At 42.0% G+C, this 18,082-nt stretch overlaps 1 protein-coding gene and 1 long non-coding RNA gene across 2 annotated transcripts; both read left to right on the forward strand.

The window, feature by feature from the left end:
• Positions 1-1,165: 1,165 nt before the first annotated feature.
• On the forward strand, positions 1,166-12,490 carry prdx5 (peroxiredoxin 5). The gene is made up of 6 exons (XM_083650092.1): positions 1,166-1,386; positions 8,594-8,728; positions 8,834-8,965; positions 11,433-11,471; positions 11,678-11,742; positions 11,900-12,490. The coding sequence occupies exons 1-6, from the start codon at positions 1,285-1,287 to the stop codon at positions 12,003-12,005; spliced, it is 579 nt and encodes a 192-aa protein (XP_083506218.1). The 5' UTR covers positions 1,166-1,284; the 3' UTR covers positions 12,006-12,490.
• LOC310776894 lies at positions 5,246-7,236 on the forward strand. Its single transcript, XR_014552712.1, has 3 exons — positions 5,246-5,397; positions 6,210-6,285; positions 6,579-7,236. It is a non-coding gene; the product is annotated as an uncharacterized lncRNA (long non-coding RNA).
• Positions 12,491-18,082: the final 5,592 nt, after the last annotated feature.

An 18,082-nucleotide genomic window follows, 5' to 3' on the forward strand; every position in this document is an offset into this window, starting at 1 on the left:
ATGAGCAATACAAGAAATTACCAAACCTCTCTCACATTTCCTTGTATAGCCACAGTGTAAATTTAGCATTGCCAGTTATAATGAAGAATAGCTGTACTAAATGTTATATTATTTAGAAGTTAAAATCAATGTTTGTATTTTGAAAGACTATTTAAATGATTAAATTCTATTTTTTACTCAATTTACTGTTTATTGACACTTGCTTTATTTTTGTGTGTGATAATGGCTGTGAATTTCTGTGTATAGGCTACTTTTTTTCCATTTAGATGAAACGGTTTAATGTCCATGTCTAAACATGTCCACATAAAAATCACTGTGAAAAAAGTGAAATCTTCCACTCTGAAGCAACAGGTAGTGGATTATTGTAGGTGCTTTGTGTTGTGTAATAAATGGACACACCACCACCACATATCATGGTTCTCATTATGTCTCCGTGTGTGTGTGTGTGTGTGTGTGTGTGTGTGTGTGTGTGTGTGTGTGTGTGTGTGTGTGTGTGTGTGTGTGTGTTGGAGGGGGTTAAATATATGTCAACTCATCTTCAAACTTCAAAACGTGGTGGATCTTGGTATACAAATTTCCTTAATTGTGGAAATTTTGATATCTAAGTATATCTCCTTAACATCTTTTCATGCCCATCTCATCTTTTACAAAAAAAATACATCTAGTTATTTATATTTTAACCATCCAATGCACATGGAAACAAACAGTTAAAATCACTGATGAATGCAAATCGTTTGTTAGGATTATTCTAAATACTGTATGTGGTGTGGATGAGTTTGGAGTGGTGCATGGGTGTGTACCCCACTGTTTTTATTGGCTTTTTAATTGTATTTATTTTGATTTTACTTTTTCTCTGACTGCCTCTAATTGGGCAAAGTTTACTTCCAATTTGCAATCCTCCTAACGGTCAAAGAGGGTTGGAATTTTCTGTTTGATTATAGCGCCACTCGGTGGGTAAATTATGTCATTGCTTTTGTCCGGTTGGTTATCCGCAGTTAGCCACAACATATCCCACCCCTATATCGTCCAAGTCAAGACAAATTTCTCTCGGGACAACACACTTTATCTTGATATCGTATTTTACCAAAGATGGCGCCATGAATAAAGTTGTATGCCTAAACCTGGAATGTTGTGAGTTATGTGTGACCAAACTTCATCATGTGGGACACTTCTTCGGCGAGAGCCAAGGCAGATCGGTGTGTGTCGTCGGGTCTCGGTGTCTCTTACGAAAGGGCGACAGACAGGGGGCACATGTAACAAACTCACGTAACGTTACGATATTACATGATGCTTTCCACCAGCATCACAGCGACTCTCAGAAACATCCGTGTCATCCAGTGGGCGAAGCTGCTACACACCACTCCTGTCGCAAACATGCCCATTAAGGTAAGTTAGTACGTTAGCCTATATTGCAACCATTGCAACAATACAATACATGGTTAAGGGCATTTAAGGTTATTCTTGACGTTGATCGTGAATTAAAAAACATCAGTTGTTACGGATGTAACGTTAACTGCTGTTATCACGACCCGTCGACACCCGCTTGCTAACGTTGAATTAATTTGTTGTATTGCAGCCAGTTCAGCCTATTCTGGACACCATAGTGGCAAAGTATCACAACGAGGTAGCTAGGCTACTGCGTGCACCGGCTGGCGGCCCATAAGTTGCAAATAATCATAGTAGCCTACGTTAGATGCCTGTAATAAAATTGCATCATATCATACAGTCTCCCTGGGTATCGTTATTGGATAATCAAAATATATATTATAAGCATGCTTATGCTTTACGAGTCGCCGTCTACAATTACAGTTCTTTTTTGTGTGTTAAAAAGGAATCTTCTGAAGTGACGTGACGACGCTGCTTAGTTTTGTAACGGCCTGTTAATTATTAGCGCGAGTTGGCAAGTACGCAGTCACAGACTAGTTAGCCATTGTGTGTGTCACTTGCAAACACCAACAGGATCCCAACGGCCCAACAACTGTTACTGTACAGTGTATTTGTCGGAGAAACTCTGGTCAATGTCAGTTTCAAATTTAGATAAGCGATTCAGCCATTTTAAATACAGAGGGCCGTCCTCCTGCTTCTGTTTGCTTGGGTTCACAGCGCCCTCCAGTGACCAGTTAGCCCAAGCCTATACATTATTACTATTTATTTCCCACTTTCTGTTTGTGTGTGTGTTTATGTTGCCATGATCACATTATCATTATCAGTTGAACCAGATATTGTGAATATAAACATCTTTCTCTCTTCACAAACCAATAGGCTTGGATCTAATAAGTGATGGCATCAATTAATTGGAGTCTGTTTAATCATACCTGAGAGGACATTGGATAAATGTTAGCCTCTATTAGCTACTTGAGGATAATAATATAGAACTGCAAGACCTAGCAATAGAATTGCCTGATGCAATGTTAGATATTAAGAAATTGACATCAGAATTGGGGAGGAGGAGGCAGCATAAAGTGAATCAGAAAACAAAAATGACATTCCCAGCTAGCAATCTGCCGCTGCCGCTAGTGGCCCGTTGTCGCATTTTGAGCGGCCGGGCGGCGGTGGCATTCCTTCAGCGGCCATCCGGCGGCCCACTGGAGGATGCCGCTACCTTCACTCTGGCGGAATGCCGCTGGAGGGCTAGCAGCGGCAGGCCGTCGGCAAGCCGCCAAGAATTTGCCCTCTCTAAGTACCACATCAGCGCTGGAGGGGCGCTGGTGTCTGGCTGTCGGCAGATAGGCCAAGATACTCCATCCATTAAACTGCATTCATAAGCATTATGAAACTATAGCTCTAATTTGAAACGATGGGCTAAGTTCTGTTCTCTTTTGTTTGAAAGAGACTATTTAATGGATTTCTGTTTTTATTAGGCTACACAAAGGCAACAATACCTTCACAGCATTCGAAAATGAACTTAGCAAGATTTTCCAAAGCTCTATAGGCCTATGGATGAAAAACACAAATGCCCAAAAATTATACATTGTATTTGAGAAGTTTATTGTAGCCTATTTAATTTCTGTAGTAATTGTTTTGTCCGTGCAGCATTTACTTTTTATTTATGTTGTTCTCTCAAATTTTTGGGTTAGTCTTTGAATTAAAAAACATAGTGGACAAACATTTCTAATCACCTGTGTTGGAATGTTCTTTGAATACCAGAAATCAAAATCAATAGCTTATAAATTCACTTTGTTGAATTGTTCACGCCTGAGTCGTAAACCAGAGCAAATTAAAATACAACCGGATGGATGTTGGACTTTGAATGGTTTTGAATGACCAAGCAAAGTGGTCTATAGCTTATGTGCTTGATAGTGCATCCATGGCCTAGCCACTTGACTTGATGTCTAGTGCAGTGGTTCTCAAACTTTAAACTGACACAAATTAGACAACGGAGCCTCATTTGATAATATTTTGTCCCAATTGATATGATTTTTAGCTTTTGTGACTACCCTCCCATGTGTGGTCGTCACAATGTTTTATAATATAAAGTGTATGAAACCCATGACCAAAATACTCATGCATTCTGTCATTGTGTTACTTATCTTTGGAATTCTTCTGAAAATGAATTACTTTTTTTGCTAGGTATACCCCTGGAAGCCCCTCAAGGACCCCTGGGGGTACCTGGACCCCACTTTGAGAACCTCTGTAGATTTTTTTTAATCAAAAAGCTCATTTCTGGCAGTTTGTAAGTAAATAAATAAAATTACTGTAATTAAAAAAGAAAATCCATTGTTCTCAGGCCCAAAATGATCACTGTAAGCAGAGTATTGATCACTATAAGCAAATTATTCATAACAGCATGGAATAATTCAGGACCAAGGTTTTTGATCAATATAAGCAGTTGATCACTATAAGTAGGCTATGTATATATATATATACACACACAGATCCTTTCCCAAAAATTTGAATATCATGGAAAGTTTTCTTCCATAATTCCTTTCAAAAAGTGAAACTTTCATAGATTATAGATTCATTACACACAAAGTGAAATATTTCTAGCCTTTATTTGTTTCATTTTTCATAATTTTGGCCTACAGCTCCAGAAGACCCCCAATACAGTATTTCAAGAAAGTATTATAGTGTGAAGAAAATCAGCAGTTACTTCTCAGTTATGACTGACTCCAGCCTCAGTCCACTCCCTCTGAATCTCTGCCAAATTTTTTGAATCGTCTTTGCTTGACAATCCGCTGAAGTCCACGGTTATCCATGTTATTTCCATGATATTCAATTTTTTTAAAGGATCTGTATATATGTGTGTGTGTGTGTGTGTGTGTGTGTGTGTGTGTGTGTGTGTGTGTGTGTGTGTGTGTGTGTGTGTGTGTGTGTGTGTGTGTGTGTGTGTGTGTGTGTGTGTGTGTGTACACAAAGGGGAAAAAATCATTTTAGGAGTAGAATGTGAATCTGTATGAATTTTGCAATACAGATGTGGAGACAAAAGATCACTTTTTTCCCCTGCAAAATTACTCATAATTGGCCTAATTTTAATTTATGGATAATCTAGCATTGATGCATTTCTACTTGAACATGTCAAATTTGGAATGTTTATAGAAGATAGCAACATATTTTTGGCAAAATATTGTATAGGCCTACACAAAATTTAAGGCACAACAGGGCTGTGTCTACCCAGTTGTAGCCTAATTTAACCTCTGGAACAATTGTTTTGTCCCTGGAATATAAATAAATAAATAAATAAATAAATAAATAAATAAATAAATAAATAAATAAATAAATAAATAAAGTGCAAATAATAATAGGTAGATGTCCAAGAAGAATAAACGTGGGTCATTTATTCACTGGGTATGCAGTGTTATATTTTTCAGCCAGATGCAGGATGATGGCTCTCTCTCTCTCTCTCTCTCTCTCTCTCTCTCTCTCTCTCTCTCTCTCTCTCTCTCTCTCTACTTTATTACACTGGTCAGGTCTGCACTGCAGTCTATATATCCCCCCCCCATGTCTCATCTGTATCCATTTGTCTGATGTTGTTTTTGTGTGTGTAATGTTAACAGTTTGAAATAAAGATTATTGGGAGGGAGGGGGGGGGGGGGGGTTGAGAGTGACGATGGGAAGTGAAGAATTTTGGCACTTTTGCGTTGCCGTAGTGTGACGTTGTGTCTGCGTCCAGGCCATTGAGGCTACGTGTGTCCTGGCGCCATTTTATGAATGGGATTTCAGGAAGCAAACATGCGCCGAGTACTGATAGCAACAATCTTTGAAAAAGTCGTTTTAACCATGACTTGTCTTCACCTATCTACAAAACACAGGACTGATTATAAAAGCGATATACGGACAATAACAGACCGGTTGGTGGCGATCATCCGCTGCCTTCTTGCAACTTCATCACAAGAAAAACAAGACGTGCACGACAACAAAGAACACTGAAAACTTCGGGGCTCTTTGAAAAGCAGATCGGTAAGAATATTTAACGCTATATTTGTAAATCCTATTGTGCTCTGCTGCGATCTTACCATTAGCCATTTCGCTGGTTAGGCAGATAACAACAAGTTAGATGGCTAATAGTTAAATGACGTTGTGTAGACAGCTTTTTGTGTTACACATAGGCCTACAAGTAGCAGAGGCTAGCGTTAGCCACTCTACCCAGTGAAGAAATGCATGGGCCATCTACATCTTGTTAAAAACCTTCCACGTTTCTTGGAGTAAAACGTAAAAAGGCATCGGTTGCAAACATCTATTTTGTGCTCATTCTGGATATATCAATACACCATTTAACGGTGTTATTCGGCCGTTTAACGTTAACGTACATAATTCCGTTTGCTTTCGCGGCTATAAACAGACAATTGATTAAACTAACGTTACAGAGTACAGCCCATTGTTAGTGTGTTGCTGCTCACGTTAATTTACTGCGTGCATATTCTTCTGTTTGCGTGCACGGCCATGTAAGATGAGATCAAAACTAACGTTACAGACCGTTACAGTCTGTGACTGTTAGTCTGTAAATCGTTTGTATTATTTATTTCCTTTTACCCCCACACTGATGCAAGCTCTATTTTGGACCAAACAGGCTTGAGATGAGCCATATGAAGCTGCTAGAGTCCAGCAGCTGCATAAATACAAAAATGTGAAATTATTATCGCTTATCGGACAAGAGAAGCAGATATTTGTCTGTTATAGGTATCAGCTCAAAAATCCCTCCTAGCAGCATCATAAAAGGCATTCAAATAGCTATTTTATTTTTCTAATGTAGCTCCCTTTGTTTGTTTCAGGTTGGGCCAATGGACAGCTTTGTCAGAGACACATTGGCGGAGTGGCAACTTCAAGACCTCGTAGATAGTTTTAAAGGTAAGGTTTCTATTTTATTTTTTATAAATATTCTTATGGAAAATTATTATTTCTTTAGCCATAGCTTGGCCTCGCCTGCCCTATTGGCACGCCCGTGTGTGTGTGTGTTGCTCTCACTAAATATTATTGCATCAGTGATGTCACAATGCCTCCATGTGTATGTGTGTGTGTGCCCCCCGCCCCCCTTTTTGTTTTAATACATATAAAATTGTACTTCAACAAACTGTAATGACTAGTATTCATGTCCTCAATCTTTCTTGTTCACCTCTCGTCCATCTCTCTCCGCTGCATAGCTGGGTTTCGGAGGAGCCGGCCTTGTCCACCACGTGCAACGCCGTCAAAGAGAAAAAGACCTGTGACTCCCTCTGCCTGCAAGTGTTCTCGAGTCCAGGAGTCCAAGTCCAGGACTCGTGACTCGACTCGAGGCACTCGTGACTCGGACTTGGCTATCCGCCTCTTCAATGAGACCCGAAACCCTCCACAAGCCCATGCCCCCCATGGACTTATCCCACAGACACTTGAAGACACTTGACATCTTTCATATGGACATTATTATCCCACGGCCATGGACACAACCATTACACATCACTTAAGGACTTACTGGGCATTTTATGGACTTATTACACGCCACGGACATTTACATGGACTCCACTATGTCACTTTCAAGGTCTGTTACTTTGCACTTTAATGCAAATTAATTTGAAAATTGCCTTTCTGTCTGCCTGATTTGTATTGCTGCGCTGCATACTGCACAAAGACAAATTCCTCATTTGTAACATGTTCATTATGGCTATTAAGTAAGCTTGAATCTTGAGACTATTGTTTATTTATATACTAGACTCCCCCTGCTAGTATTGACTTACAATCATTACAGTCCTTGATAATTACCCACCTATAATAACACACAATTTTATATAAAATTTACTTTTTGGAACACGGTGGAAAAGGAATATCTATGATGCTGCTGTGCGTGACTTTATGCCTGTTTTCTATTTGTATCTTTATGACTGTTTTATTTGACTATTGCACTATTTAAGGCAGATTTTGCTTTGCTTTGTTTTTTTTTATACATTATTTTTGGCTTGATGTGTTTTTTTTTTTATATATAGCCTACATAATATGCAACATATAGCTACAGAGTTGTCAAGTTTTTTGCTATTTGCAATGCACAGTTGTCAAATCATCATCCTTTGATTGATTTCTTATGTCCATAAATAAAATAACAAAAAGTTCACGGATCTGTTCTCCTTTAAATTATTATTGTTGTATGAATACTCACATGTTATCATTTAAATCATTGTAATTATGTGCATTATTGAAGTGGTTCTCAACCTTTTTTAACCAAGTAGACTACCTCAGAAATTACCACCATATTTAAGTATGAGAGGAAGGGAGCCCTGCCAGTGGAGAAGCACTGCATGCAAGCATTAGCATAACAATGTATATGGGGGCTGGGAGGTGCAATACCAGCGGCATGCCATCAGCGTGCCGTGCAAGGGCCGCTGGCTGTGTACGCTGGTGCCGCCAGCGGACCGCCAGCGAGCCACCCCGGCGGACCGCTGTTTCACCGACTAGCACGACCGCAGCGGAGCCGCTGCGGCTGCCGACGGTGGCCCGCCGAATTGGTCTCCGGCTTGCCGCCGGCGGCCCGCCCATGATCTGCTAGCTGGGTTGAAGTAGCCTATTAAATCTGCAGATAGCGGTGATGGCAGCTAGCCTGGTAACCAGCCCCAATGAATCCTCCATTATGAAGAGTGACGCCAACTGTAATATGGCGCTGGATACCAGGCTAGATGGCAGCTGGATTAACCCAAGAAACGGATGAAAAAGAAAATGCTTTTTGTTGCAGAATCTGAATCGTCCAGATACAAACACTGAGTCACCAAATGAGGCAGTGGACAACATCAACTAGGCCTATCAAGACTAGCAAAGAAGAGACAACCATTGACATTGAATTGTCTGATTGTGACTCATATTGTCACATTTTTGTATTGCGATACATTGAATTTCAATATTGTCCCAGTTGCTGTGTCCATGAAATAGACAAATTTAATGAAACCTCTGACCCTAAAACAATACAGCAAGCCTTAAAGGTAGCCCAAAAGCAGAAATGTTCTTTTGAATTTGCACCGGCCTATGTAGACAGATGCCCTGAGTATCCTGACACCTTCAATGTAAGAAACAATGCTTTCGTAAATCAGCAGGGACAAACAGAAATCATGTACCACTGTGATCCCCTGTGGACACTTTTTTGTTTTCATATTTTCTATTATAGCTCTATATTGTTCTAAATTCCAATGCACATCAGGTTGGTGAAAGTCTCCCAGCGGTTGAGGTCCAGGAGGGAGAGCCAGGCAAAAAGGTGGCTATGGATCAACTGTTCAAGGGGAAGAAAGGAGTCCTCTTTGCTGTACCAGGGGCTTTTACCCCTGGCTGCTCCAAGGTAGGTAACCAGTCACTTTAATGAATCAGTTCAATCTGTCTGCTCGCCATGTCATGCGCACATGACTCTTCTGCACCTTTTGATCCTTTGACTCATTGTTTTCAGACTCATCTCCCAGGTTTTGTGCAGCAGGCTGAGGTCCTGAGGAGTAAAGGTGTGCAGGAGGTTGCCTGCATTTCTGTCAATGACGCATTTGTCATGGCTGCCTGGGGAAAGGAGCATGGAACAGATGGCAAGGTATCAAATCTACTTTGCAGACATGATGCTGGCAGTCACAGAAAACACTCATTATGTAAAGTCAGGTTATGAGTTTAATACATGTAGGTCACACCCATAATTCAGATTCTTAGGCTACAACGCAACCAAGTGCTGCAGGGTAGCCCCGCCTGAGTTGTTGTATCAATATATCCTTTGACAAACGGTGTAATATGAGTTTATCCTACTGACCCTTGAAATGTCACCGATGCAACACCATAATCTAACACTTCTGCCTCACCTCAATATAAACTCTACTCTTATTGGCTGTTGGCTGTCTCCGCTCTTACAATGAGTCTGATCCCCACACACTCCAGGACATGATTTTGTTCACAGCCCTGCCGATGTTCGCTTGTACATTTCAAACATGTTTGAGATGGTCAGGAGGAGCCAGGCTAGATGGTCAGGGCAGCTCATATGAAGCTGCAGGCCAATGGGTGTGCATAAGACTGAATGTGTAAACCCTTCATACAAGAGAATTCTTCCTGGTGATCAGTTTTGCCCAAGCCTCCAAAATAGATTTCCTCCATAATTGTCAGGATAGACAAATATGGTGGAAATTCATTCATTCATTCATTCATTCATTCATTCATTCATTCATTCATTCACATAGAAAAAAAATGGTTTCAATCAGGGACTAGTTGGGGGTCTGATTTTAACGTATCGGATCATGGCCGAGAAGGGGCAGAGAGGAGATTGAATACGAGCAATGTTTATAGAGCAGGCATACTTTGGTATGTTTCAGGGAGAGAGAGACTATAGTAGTCGGGATAAAACTTTAAATCGGAGAGAGTTACGTCACGTGAGGGGTCGAAAGTGGAAGGGGACGTGAATTCGCTGATTCTGAGGAACCCATAAAAAGCCAGGGAAAAAATGCACTCTAAGAGAGAGTCTAGACAGGTGGAGTAAATGCCATGTCTGAGGTGGGTTAACAAGTGCCGCAACATGGGGAGAGTAATGGGACGCCTGGAATCGGGGGCGGATGGAAAAGCTTTTGAAATGCCTTTCATTTTTTTTTTATTCATTTTTTTATTGTTCTTCAGCATGAAATACAGAGCATCTGATACATCATTACTATTATTTTCTTGTGTCATACATCCTGTTATATCGTTCATATATACATACATACAATCATTCCCCTGCGTTCCCTTCCCCACTCCCCCCTCTCTCTCAATTCCCATGTATGCTTCTTTACAGTTGTATTCGGTACCACACATTTTTTATTTATTTTTTATGCTCTTCTCCGCACATCTACTTATTCATCTCTATATCAACTCTGTTTTTTTACATTTATTTTGAAATGCCTTTCAATAGTAGTTTTAATACTGGATTTGAAAATAGACTGGGAAATGCTGGGTCAAGGCACCTGGCATAAAATTGGATGCCTGCCACCAGGCTGCGGACGTATGGAGAGCACATACCGTAATGAAGGCACATACCGTGGGAGTTAGAACGGGGTGAACGGGCAGGTTGATGGAGAGGCAGAACATGGCAAACATTCGCCAAGCCGCGTCATAAGCTTTGGTGGTGGAATTGGCCAATCCTTGCCTAATATAGGACTGAGCTGAGTTGAGTAAATGGGTGAGACGGGGATCGTGATTTAGGAGAGGTGAGGCCTGAAAATGGGGATTTTGCTCTATGAGAGAGTGAGGGCAGAAAAGGAGGGGTGTGGCGTTGGAGTCGAGTCGGTTTCGGGGTAGAGTCTGTGGAACGCCTGGAAATTGAAACGAGAGGTGATCAGCGATTATGTTAATATTTCCGGGGATGTGCCTGGCGACTATGATGACATTATGGGTGACGGAAAGCCATGATGGCCGGGGATGATGATCGTCCTTTTTTGATGATGGCGACTACCGCAGCTTTATCGCATTTGACTGCTATCCTTTTACGCGCCCCCACATGTCACAAGCGGCCACTATTGGGTACATTTCATATAATGCGGAGGACTGATCCATGCCGGAAAACTGCTGCGGCCAAGCGCCAGCAAACCAGTGGCCTTGATAGACCCCCCCCCCCCAATTGGTTTAGGTGTCCATGGACTTCTGGTTTTGATTGGAATATTAATCTACCTGTCAATCATATCATCTAATCTGCCTATCCTCGTCATTTATTGGACTCCCTTAGTGATTGGTTCGGATATGAAAATCTGGCACACCCCAGCCTGCAATAGAATAGCCAGTTTCTCTTCTGTTCTTGTTGACTTTGTCAATGCCAACTGGTGACCCAGCCCAGTACTCGACTGCCAACAAAGGAGAATAATCAGGATGTTGGTTTCTGTGCGACAATCTGTAATTAACAGTTGGCAGACTGCAAAAACCAGATCAACAGGTTGAAACAAGACTGTTTTCATCAAACACTTAAGGAAGCCTTTGGGCTCCAAGAGAACTTCCACAATCACATTTCACTAATAATTGAACAGTATTGACCTTACTTACTGCCTCTTTTGCAGGTTCGAATGCTGGCTGATGCTACAGGAGCATTTACAAAGGTAAACCAGAATCATCTGACTTATTAATCAAGTCCCCACCCCCCTTTTTTTCCAACTTCCCTATTTGAATGTGTTGTGGCTGTGTTGTGGCTGTGTGTACCTCATTATGTGTTGTGGCTGTGTGTACCTCATTATGTGTTGTGGCTGTGTGTACCTCATTATGTGTTGTGGCTGTGTGTACCTCATTGTTTTTCTTTGCTGCTTAGGCGGTTGACCTGTTGCTTGACAGTGAGCAGATTGTGCAGGCACTTGGCAACATGCGATCCAAGAGGTAAGGAAACCTTCTGCCTCTTTCAATTCTGCACCTGCAAGTTTTAAAAAGCACTTAGTACATTTTAGAGTTACCAACCAGTAGTTGCAGACCAGTTCTTTTATAACTACGTCTAAGTGCATGGCTCTAAATCAGTGTAATTCATGCTGTATTTCAGATATTCCATGTTGGTTGAGGATGGAGTTGTGAAGGAGCTCAACGTGGAGCCTGACGGTACTGGCCTGACCTGCAGCCTGGCCCCTAAAATCCTGGCTGGGCTTTAAGGCTTACTCGGAGCGTACCGACGCCCCGCTTGCAAACCCTGAGTTACTGTTAGTTCTACTTCTCTTTGCACTATCAGCCCCACCAAAGGCCCATACAAGCTTCCTCATCTCAAAGATGGCTGCACGTCAGGTGGATGCTAATGTCATAACAGAAAACAAAGGGTTAGTTGATGCGCACAATTGTGACATGAATGGCACTCCAGCTGACTGTACATCCTCTATACTGTCAGGTGTAAAGTCAATAAAATTCACCCTGTATAATAATAATAATAATCAATCACTTAGTTGTCCTATATTGCATAATTATGTGTTCATCTTACTTCCTGCAGCTCGGTGACCAATATAATAAATGGTGCTAGAGGACAAACTGTCATTGTGCATTGAATCGATGCACAATGAGTATTTATCATTGATGTTTACCATATTAGGCTACATAACCTTACTGTTTAAGATATTGTTTGTGTCAAAGTAGTAATGTAAGCAAGAAAATTATGGTAAAGATCAAACTGAAAAAACAATCTCGTAACATTGGTAACAATTTTTGTCCATGACTAAAGTTCCCTGTGAGAGACTTTCCCTCAATGCTGCATTAGCAGAGTCTCTAACATCACCAGAGACCCTCGTCACTGATCCTTCAGCTTGTTCACCCTCCTGCCATCACCAGAGACCCTCGTCACTGGTCCTTCAGCTTGTTCACCCTCCTGCCATCACCAGAGACCCTCGTCACTGGTCCTTCAGCTTGTTCACCCTCCTGCCATCACCAGAGACCCTCGTCACTGGTCCTTCAGCTTGTTCACCCTCCTGCCATCACCAGAGACCCTCGTCACTGGTCCTTCAGCTTGTTCACCCTCCTGCCATCACCAGAGACCCTCGTCACTGGTCCTTCAGCTTGTTCACCCTCCTGCCATCACCAGAGACCCTCGTCACTGGTCCTTCAGCTTGTTCACCCTCCTGCCATCACCAGAGACCCTCGTCACTGGTCCTTCAGCTTGTTCACCCTCCTGCCATCACCAGAGACCCTCGTCACTGGTCCTTCAGCTTGTTCACCCTCCTGCCATCACCAGAGACCCTCGTCACTGATCCTTCAGCTTGTTCACCCTCCTGCCATCACCAGAGACCCTCGTCACTGGTCCTTCAGCTTGTTCACCCTCCTGCCATCACCAGAGACCCTCGTCACTGGTCCTTCAGCTTGTTCACCCTCCTGCCATCACCAGAGACCCCCGTCACTGATCCTTCAGCTTGTTCACCCTCCTGCCATCACCAGAGACCCTCGTCACTGGTCCTTCAGCTTGTTCACCCTCCTGCCATCACCAGAGACCCTCGTCACTGGTCCTTCAGCTTGTTCACCCTCCTGCCAACACCAGAGACCCTCGTCACTGATCCTTCAGCTTGTTCACCCTCCTGCCATCCGGGAAAAGATAGGTATCAAAGCCCGATCAAACAGGACAGTTTCTTCCCCCTGGCAGTGCGATCCATTTTATTTTATTTTATTTAGCCTTTATTTAAACAGGTAAAATCACATTGAGACTGAAGTCTCATTTACAAGTGCGACCTGTTCATTAGGGGTGTGCCACCTTAGGCACCTCACGATTCGATTCGATTACGATTAAGGGTGCTACGATTCGATTATTAAACGATTACGATTAATCACGATTTTCGATGCATCTTTTTCACCAATTTTTTTTAAGCAAGGTATATTTGTCAGTATCCATTAATTAAAGTAAACAAACAAATGTACCTCCATTATCTTCAGTTGCGACTGAAGTCCACGCATCACATGTTACAGCCACCCTGCATGCTTTCTTCAGTAATTCCAGTTTCCAGTACTTCGGTTTTGGTCTCGTTTTACAGGTAAGGAACTGCTTTCCGGGCGAAATACCGTATTTTTTGCAAATAAAGCAAAAAAATAATTGCAAAAAAAAAAAAAAAAAATGCAATTTTTTGCAAATCGATAATCGAACATTGTGAATCGATTTTAATCGTCACGTGACTAATCGGGATGCATCGATTATACGATTAATCGGCACACCCCTACTGTTCATACAGCAGCTCATACAACAGTTACACATGTAAAGACAGCAACAGTACAATCAACCGTCAAACCATAATAAGTTAAAAACAACATAAAACATAAAGTGCTGAAGAGGAAGCAGGGGGGGGGGGGTAGAGAAAAATGTTTAACCTTGAGAGCAGGAGCAGATCAAGGAAGCTCTCTCCAAATTATTCAACAATAATTTCAAACTGGACAGCTTCAGACTCTGCTGTAGCGTGTTCCAGGTGCAGGGGGATCAGACTGGACAGCTTCAGACTCTGCTGTAGCGTGTTCCAGGTGGAGTAAGAGAATGCCTTTTTTCCACGCTCAGTACGAACTGAGGGGTTGGAATAGGTGATGAAGTTTTGAATGCTGTAGTTGGACTGTTTGCAGAGTAGATAGACAGATAAGTAAGTGGGAAGCAGACCAAGGATGGATTTATAAATGAAAGTATACCAGTGTACAGTTCTGCGCATGGAGAGGGATGACCAGTTGACTAGAGAATACAGCAAGCAGTGATGTGTAAGGGGTTTACAGCCAGTAATAAATCTCAGCACACCATGATAAACAGCATCCAGCAGATGGAGACATTTAGCCATGAACTCGCTACACCCCCCCCCCCCCCTCCCCCGCAAGCACGCCCACTGCCCCCTCTAACTACTCAGGCACTGGTCACATCAACCTAGATTATCTATATGCGCAGTGTAGGAAATTAAAAAAAATATTTTGCGGGCAGATTTTGCCCCCACGGTCTAAAAAATGGGGGCATTTACACAATTTTGGGGGCACTTAAAAAAAGTATTTACTGCATAAAGTTGCTAAAGCGTAGTGTGGACAACAGCGCACTGTTTGTGTGAGTGTGTTCTTCGTCATCTTCTTCAGACAACCAGCTTGCAGGTGTTGAGTGTGTGTTAGATATGGAAATTAAATTAATTGAATGAAAAGAAAATTATAGAAATCTTGGGGGCGATTTTTCCCCCTGGATCATGGTTTTTAGGGGCATTCTGAGATTTCTTGGGGGCATTTTTGCCCTTGCCCCTGGCTAAATTCCTACACTGTATGTGCGTACGTGTATATATTTTTTTTAGCTAGACTATTGTGTAGCTTTGCACTGCTTATACTAGTGAGGTAGCCTAACTGCTTTCGTCTTTGGTGTATGCAAGTACAACAAAAATGACAATCTTGATCTTGAAAGTTACATAAAAACTTGATTTAGGCTTATTGAACAAATTGCTAATGTTTAGGTTAGGAAAAACATTAGTGGGCTGACTCACCCCACCTCCACGGCTGCTGGCCTTTGTCAGGCATAAAAATGCACTGCAGTAATCTTGGAGGTCTTTTGACCATCTGTGTAGCACATAACTAATGAAGCCAAGACTGAGATGATACTTTTTGCCTTTTCTCACTATCTATATGACACGAGAGGCAGATGTGCAAGGTTTAGCTTTAATGTTTGTAGATAGGCACCAGCCTATCAGGTGGACAACTGCAGGTCTAAACTGCAAATCTAAACCGCAGGTCAAAAGCAATCAAATGCAATTATTTCACAGCTAACAACAAACAAAAGCTCATACTAAGTAACTGGAGCTCCTCAGCCACACGGAGTCCACATACTGTTTTTAGCTATCTGAACATTATATTCCACTTACAGATTATGTTTCCCCCCCCCCCCCCCCCAGCTTTCTGGGCTTGGCTTGATGTTTGTTATAAACCGTTTGCATCAATCATTTCATTTTCACTCAAAACTTGTAGACTGGTGGTTAATGAGGTGTAGACTTGCGGGTTAATGGGGTGTAGACTGGTGATTAATCAGGTGTAGACTGGTGGTTAATGGTGAGGTGTAGACTGGTGGTTAATGAGGTGTAGGCTGGTGATTAATCAGGTGTAGACTGGTGGTTAATGGTGAGGTGTAGACTGGTGGTTAATGAGGTGTAGACTGGTGGTTAATGAGGTGTAGACTGGTGGTTAATGAGGAGGTGTAGACTGGTGGTTAATGAGGTGTAGACTGGTAGTTAATGAGGTATAGACTGGTGGTTAATGGGGTGTAGACTGGTGATTAATCCGGTGTAGACTGGTGGTTAATGATGAGGTGTAGACTGGTGGTTAATGAGGTGTAGACTGGTAGTTAATGAGGAGGTGTAGACTGGTGATTAATCAGGTGTAGATTGGTGGTTAATGAGGAGGTGTAGATTGGTGGTTAATGAGGAGGTGTAGACTGGTGGTTAATGAGGTGTAGACTGTCTACAGTGATCTACAGTGTCATGGAATTCTGGACAAAATCCTATCTTACCCATGGGGGTGGGGGCAGATCATATTTATGTGGCAGATGATGGCACATTTGTCTTCTCGGGGAACATTCCAACTCCGCCCGTTGGAGAGCTAGCAGCTGCAGGCTGCAGACCGCATTGCATTGCGCTGGGGCATGATTAGAAGGATGGGGGGGTAAGAAGAAATTATGAGTTATCAGTGCTAAACAGTGGGGACAAAGTGGCTGTCAATAATTTAGAAAAGGCTGAACTTTTGGCACAAACATTTAGGAAAGTTCACAGTTCAGATAATCTTGCAGAGGAGGCCAGGCAGTGCAGAAGTAGAGTCTTAATGGAGAATCCTGAAGTATTAGAAATAATGGAGGTGTCAGGAGATCCACTAGACCAGTTTTTCAGTATGTTTGAGCTAAGGAGAGCAATTATTAGTGCTCGTCAGACTACTCCTGGGAAGGATGGTGTGTGTTATAAAATGTTGGAAAATATGACAGATAATACATTGGGTATAGTGTTAAGACTGTTTAACAGGGTTTGGGAGATTGGACAACTTCCTTCTGTGTGGAAGCAAGCAATAATTGTGCCTGTCCTAAAACCAGGGAAAGACCCTTCAGATGCATGTAGCTATAGACCTATTGCCCTGACTTCTCATTTGTGTAAAATCATGGAAAGGATGGTCACAGAGAGATTGAATTATTTTTTAGAAAGTAAAGATCTTCTTTCTCCATATCAAAGTGGGTTCCGTAAGGGTCGGAATACAATGGACTCTGTATTGTGCCTAGAATCAGACATCAGGAAAGCACAGACCAACAAGGAAGTAGTGGTAGCTGTCTTTTTTGATGTGGAAAAGGCATATGACATGCTATGGAAGGAAGGACTATTAATTAAGTTAAAATCATTGGGAATTGGCGGTCGAGCATATAATTGAAGCTTCTTATTGGACAGGAGAATACAGGTAAGAGTGGGGGCAGAGTATTCCAGTATGTATATGGTGGAGAATGGAACACCACAAGGAAGCGTATGCAGTCCAGTGTTATTTAATGTAATGATCCATGATATCTTTTCTCGGGTTCAGGAAAGTGTAGGTAAGTCTTTGTATGCGGATGATGGTGCTATCTGGATAAGAGGCCGTAATGTATCTTATGTTAATAAGAAAATGCAAGAGGCAGTACTTGAAGTGGAAAACTGGGCTAGTAAATGGGGATTCAAACTGTCTGTAGCAAAGACACGAGTTAATTTGTTTTTCAAGGCGGCATAAAATCGCGCCCATCTCCCTGAAATTGTATGAACAACCTCTTGAGCAGGTAAAAGTGATTAGATTTCTTGGTGTATGGTTTGATGAAAAGCTCACATGGAGAGTTCATTTGGATAAAGTTAAGACTAAGTGTCAAAAGGTTATCAACATACTCAGATGTTTGTCTGGACAGGAGTGGGGAGCAAGTAGAACATCACTACAAAATATATACTGGGCACTCATGAGATCTGTCTTTGATTATGGGTGTGTAGCTTACATGTCAGCAGCAGAGTCAAACCTCAAGAAATTAGAATCGTTACAAGCGATGAGAATGTGCAGTGGATCTTTTAAAACATCTCCAGTGGCAGCAATGCAGGTGGAGATGGGAGACATGCATGCCTCTGAGGATTAGGAGGGTGAAGTTAATGCTGGCATACTGGGTTCATCTCCAGGGTCATAGTGACACACATCCTGCCAAGAGCATTTTGAAGGACTGTTGGGAACACAATGAGTCAAATATCACAAGTTTTGGATGGGTTGGTAATGGAGA

Source organism: Poromitra crassiceps (genome assembly GCF_964638095.1).
Source record: "Poromitra crassiceps genome assembly, chromosome: 1".
Classification (NCBI taxonomy): Eukaryota; Metazoa; Chordata; class Actinopteri; order Beryciformes; family Melamphaidae; genus Poromitra; species Poromitra crassiceps.

Excerpts from the sequence above, each read along its gene's own strand:
- prdx5 (XM_083650092.1), top strand. The coding sequence starts at position 1,285 with ATGATGCTTTCCACCAGCATCACAGCGACTCTCAGAAACATCCGTGTC. Across the intron at positions 8,966-11,432 it reads AGCATGGAACAGATGGCAAG|GTTCGAATGCTGGCTGATGC; the intron begins GTATCAAATCTA and ends CCTCTTTTGCAG. Across the intron at positions 11,472-11,677 it reads CTACAGGAGCATTTACAAAG|GCGGTTGACCTGTTGCTTGA; the intron begins GTAAACCAGAAT and ends TTTGCTGCTTAG.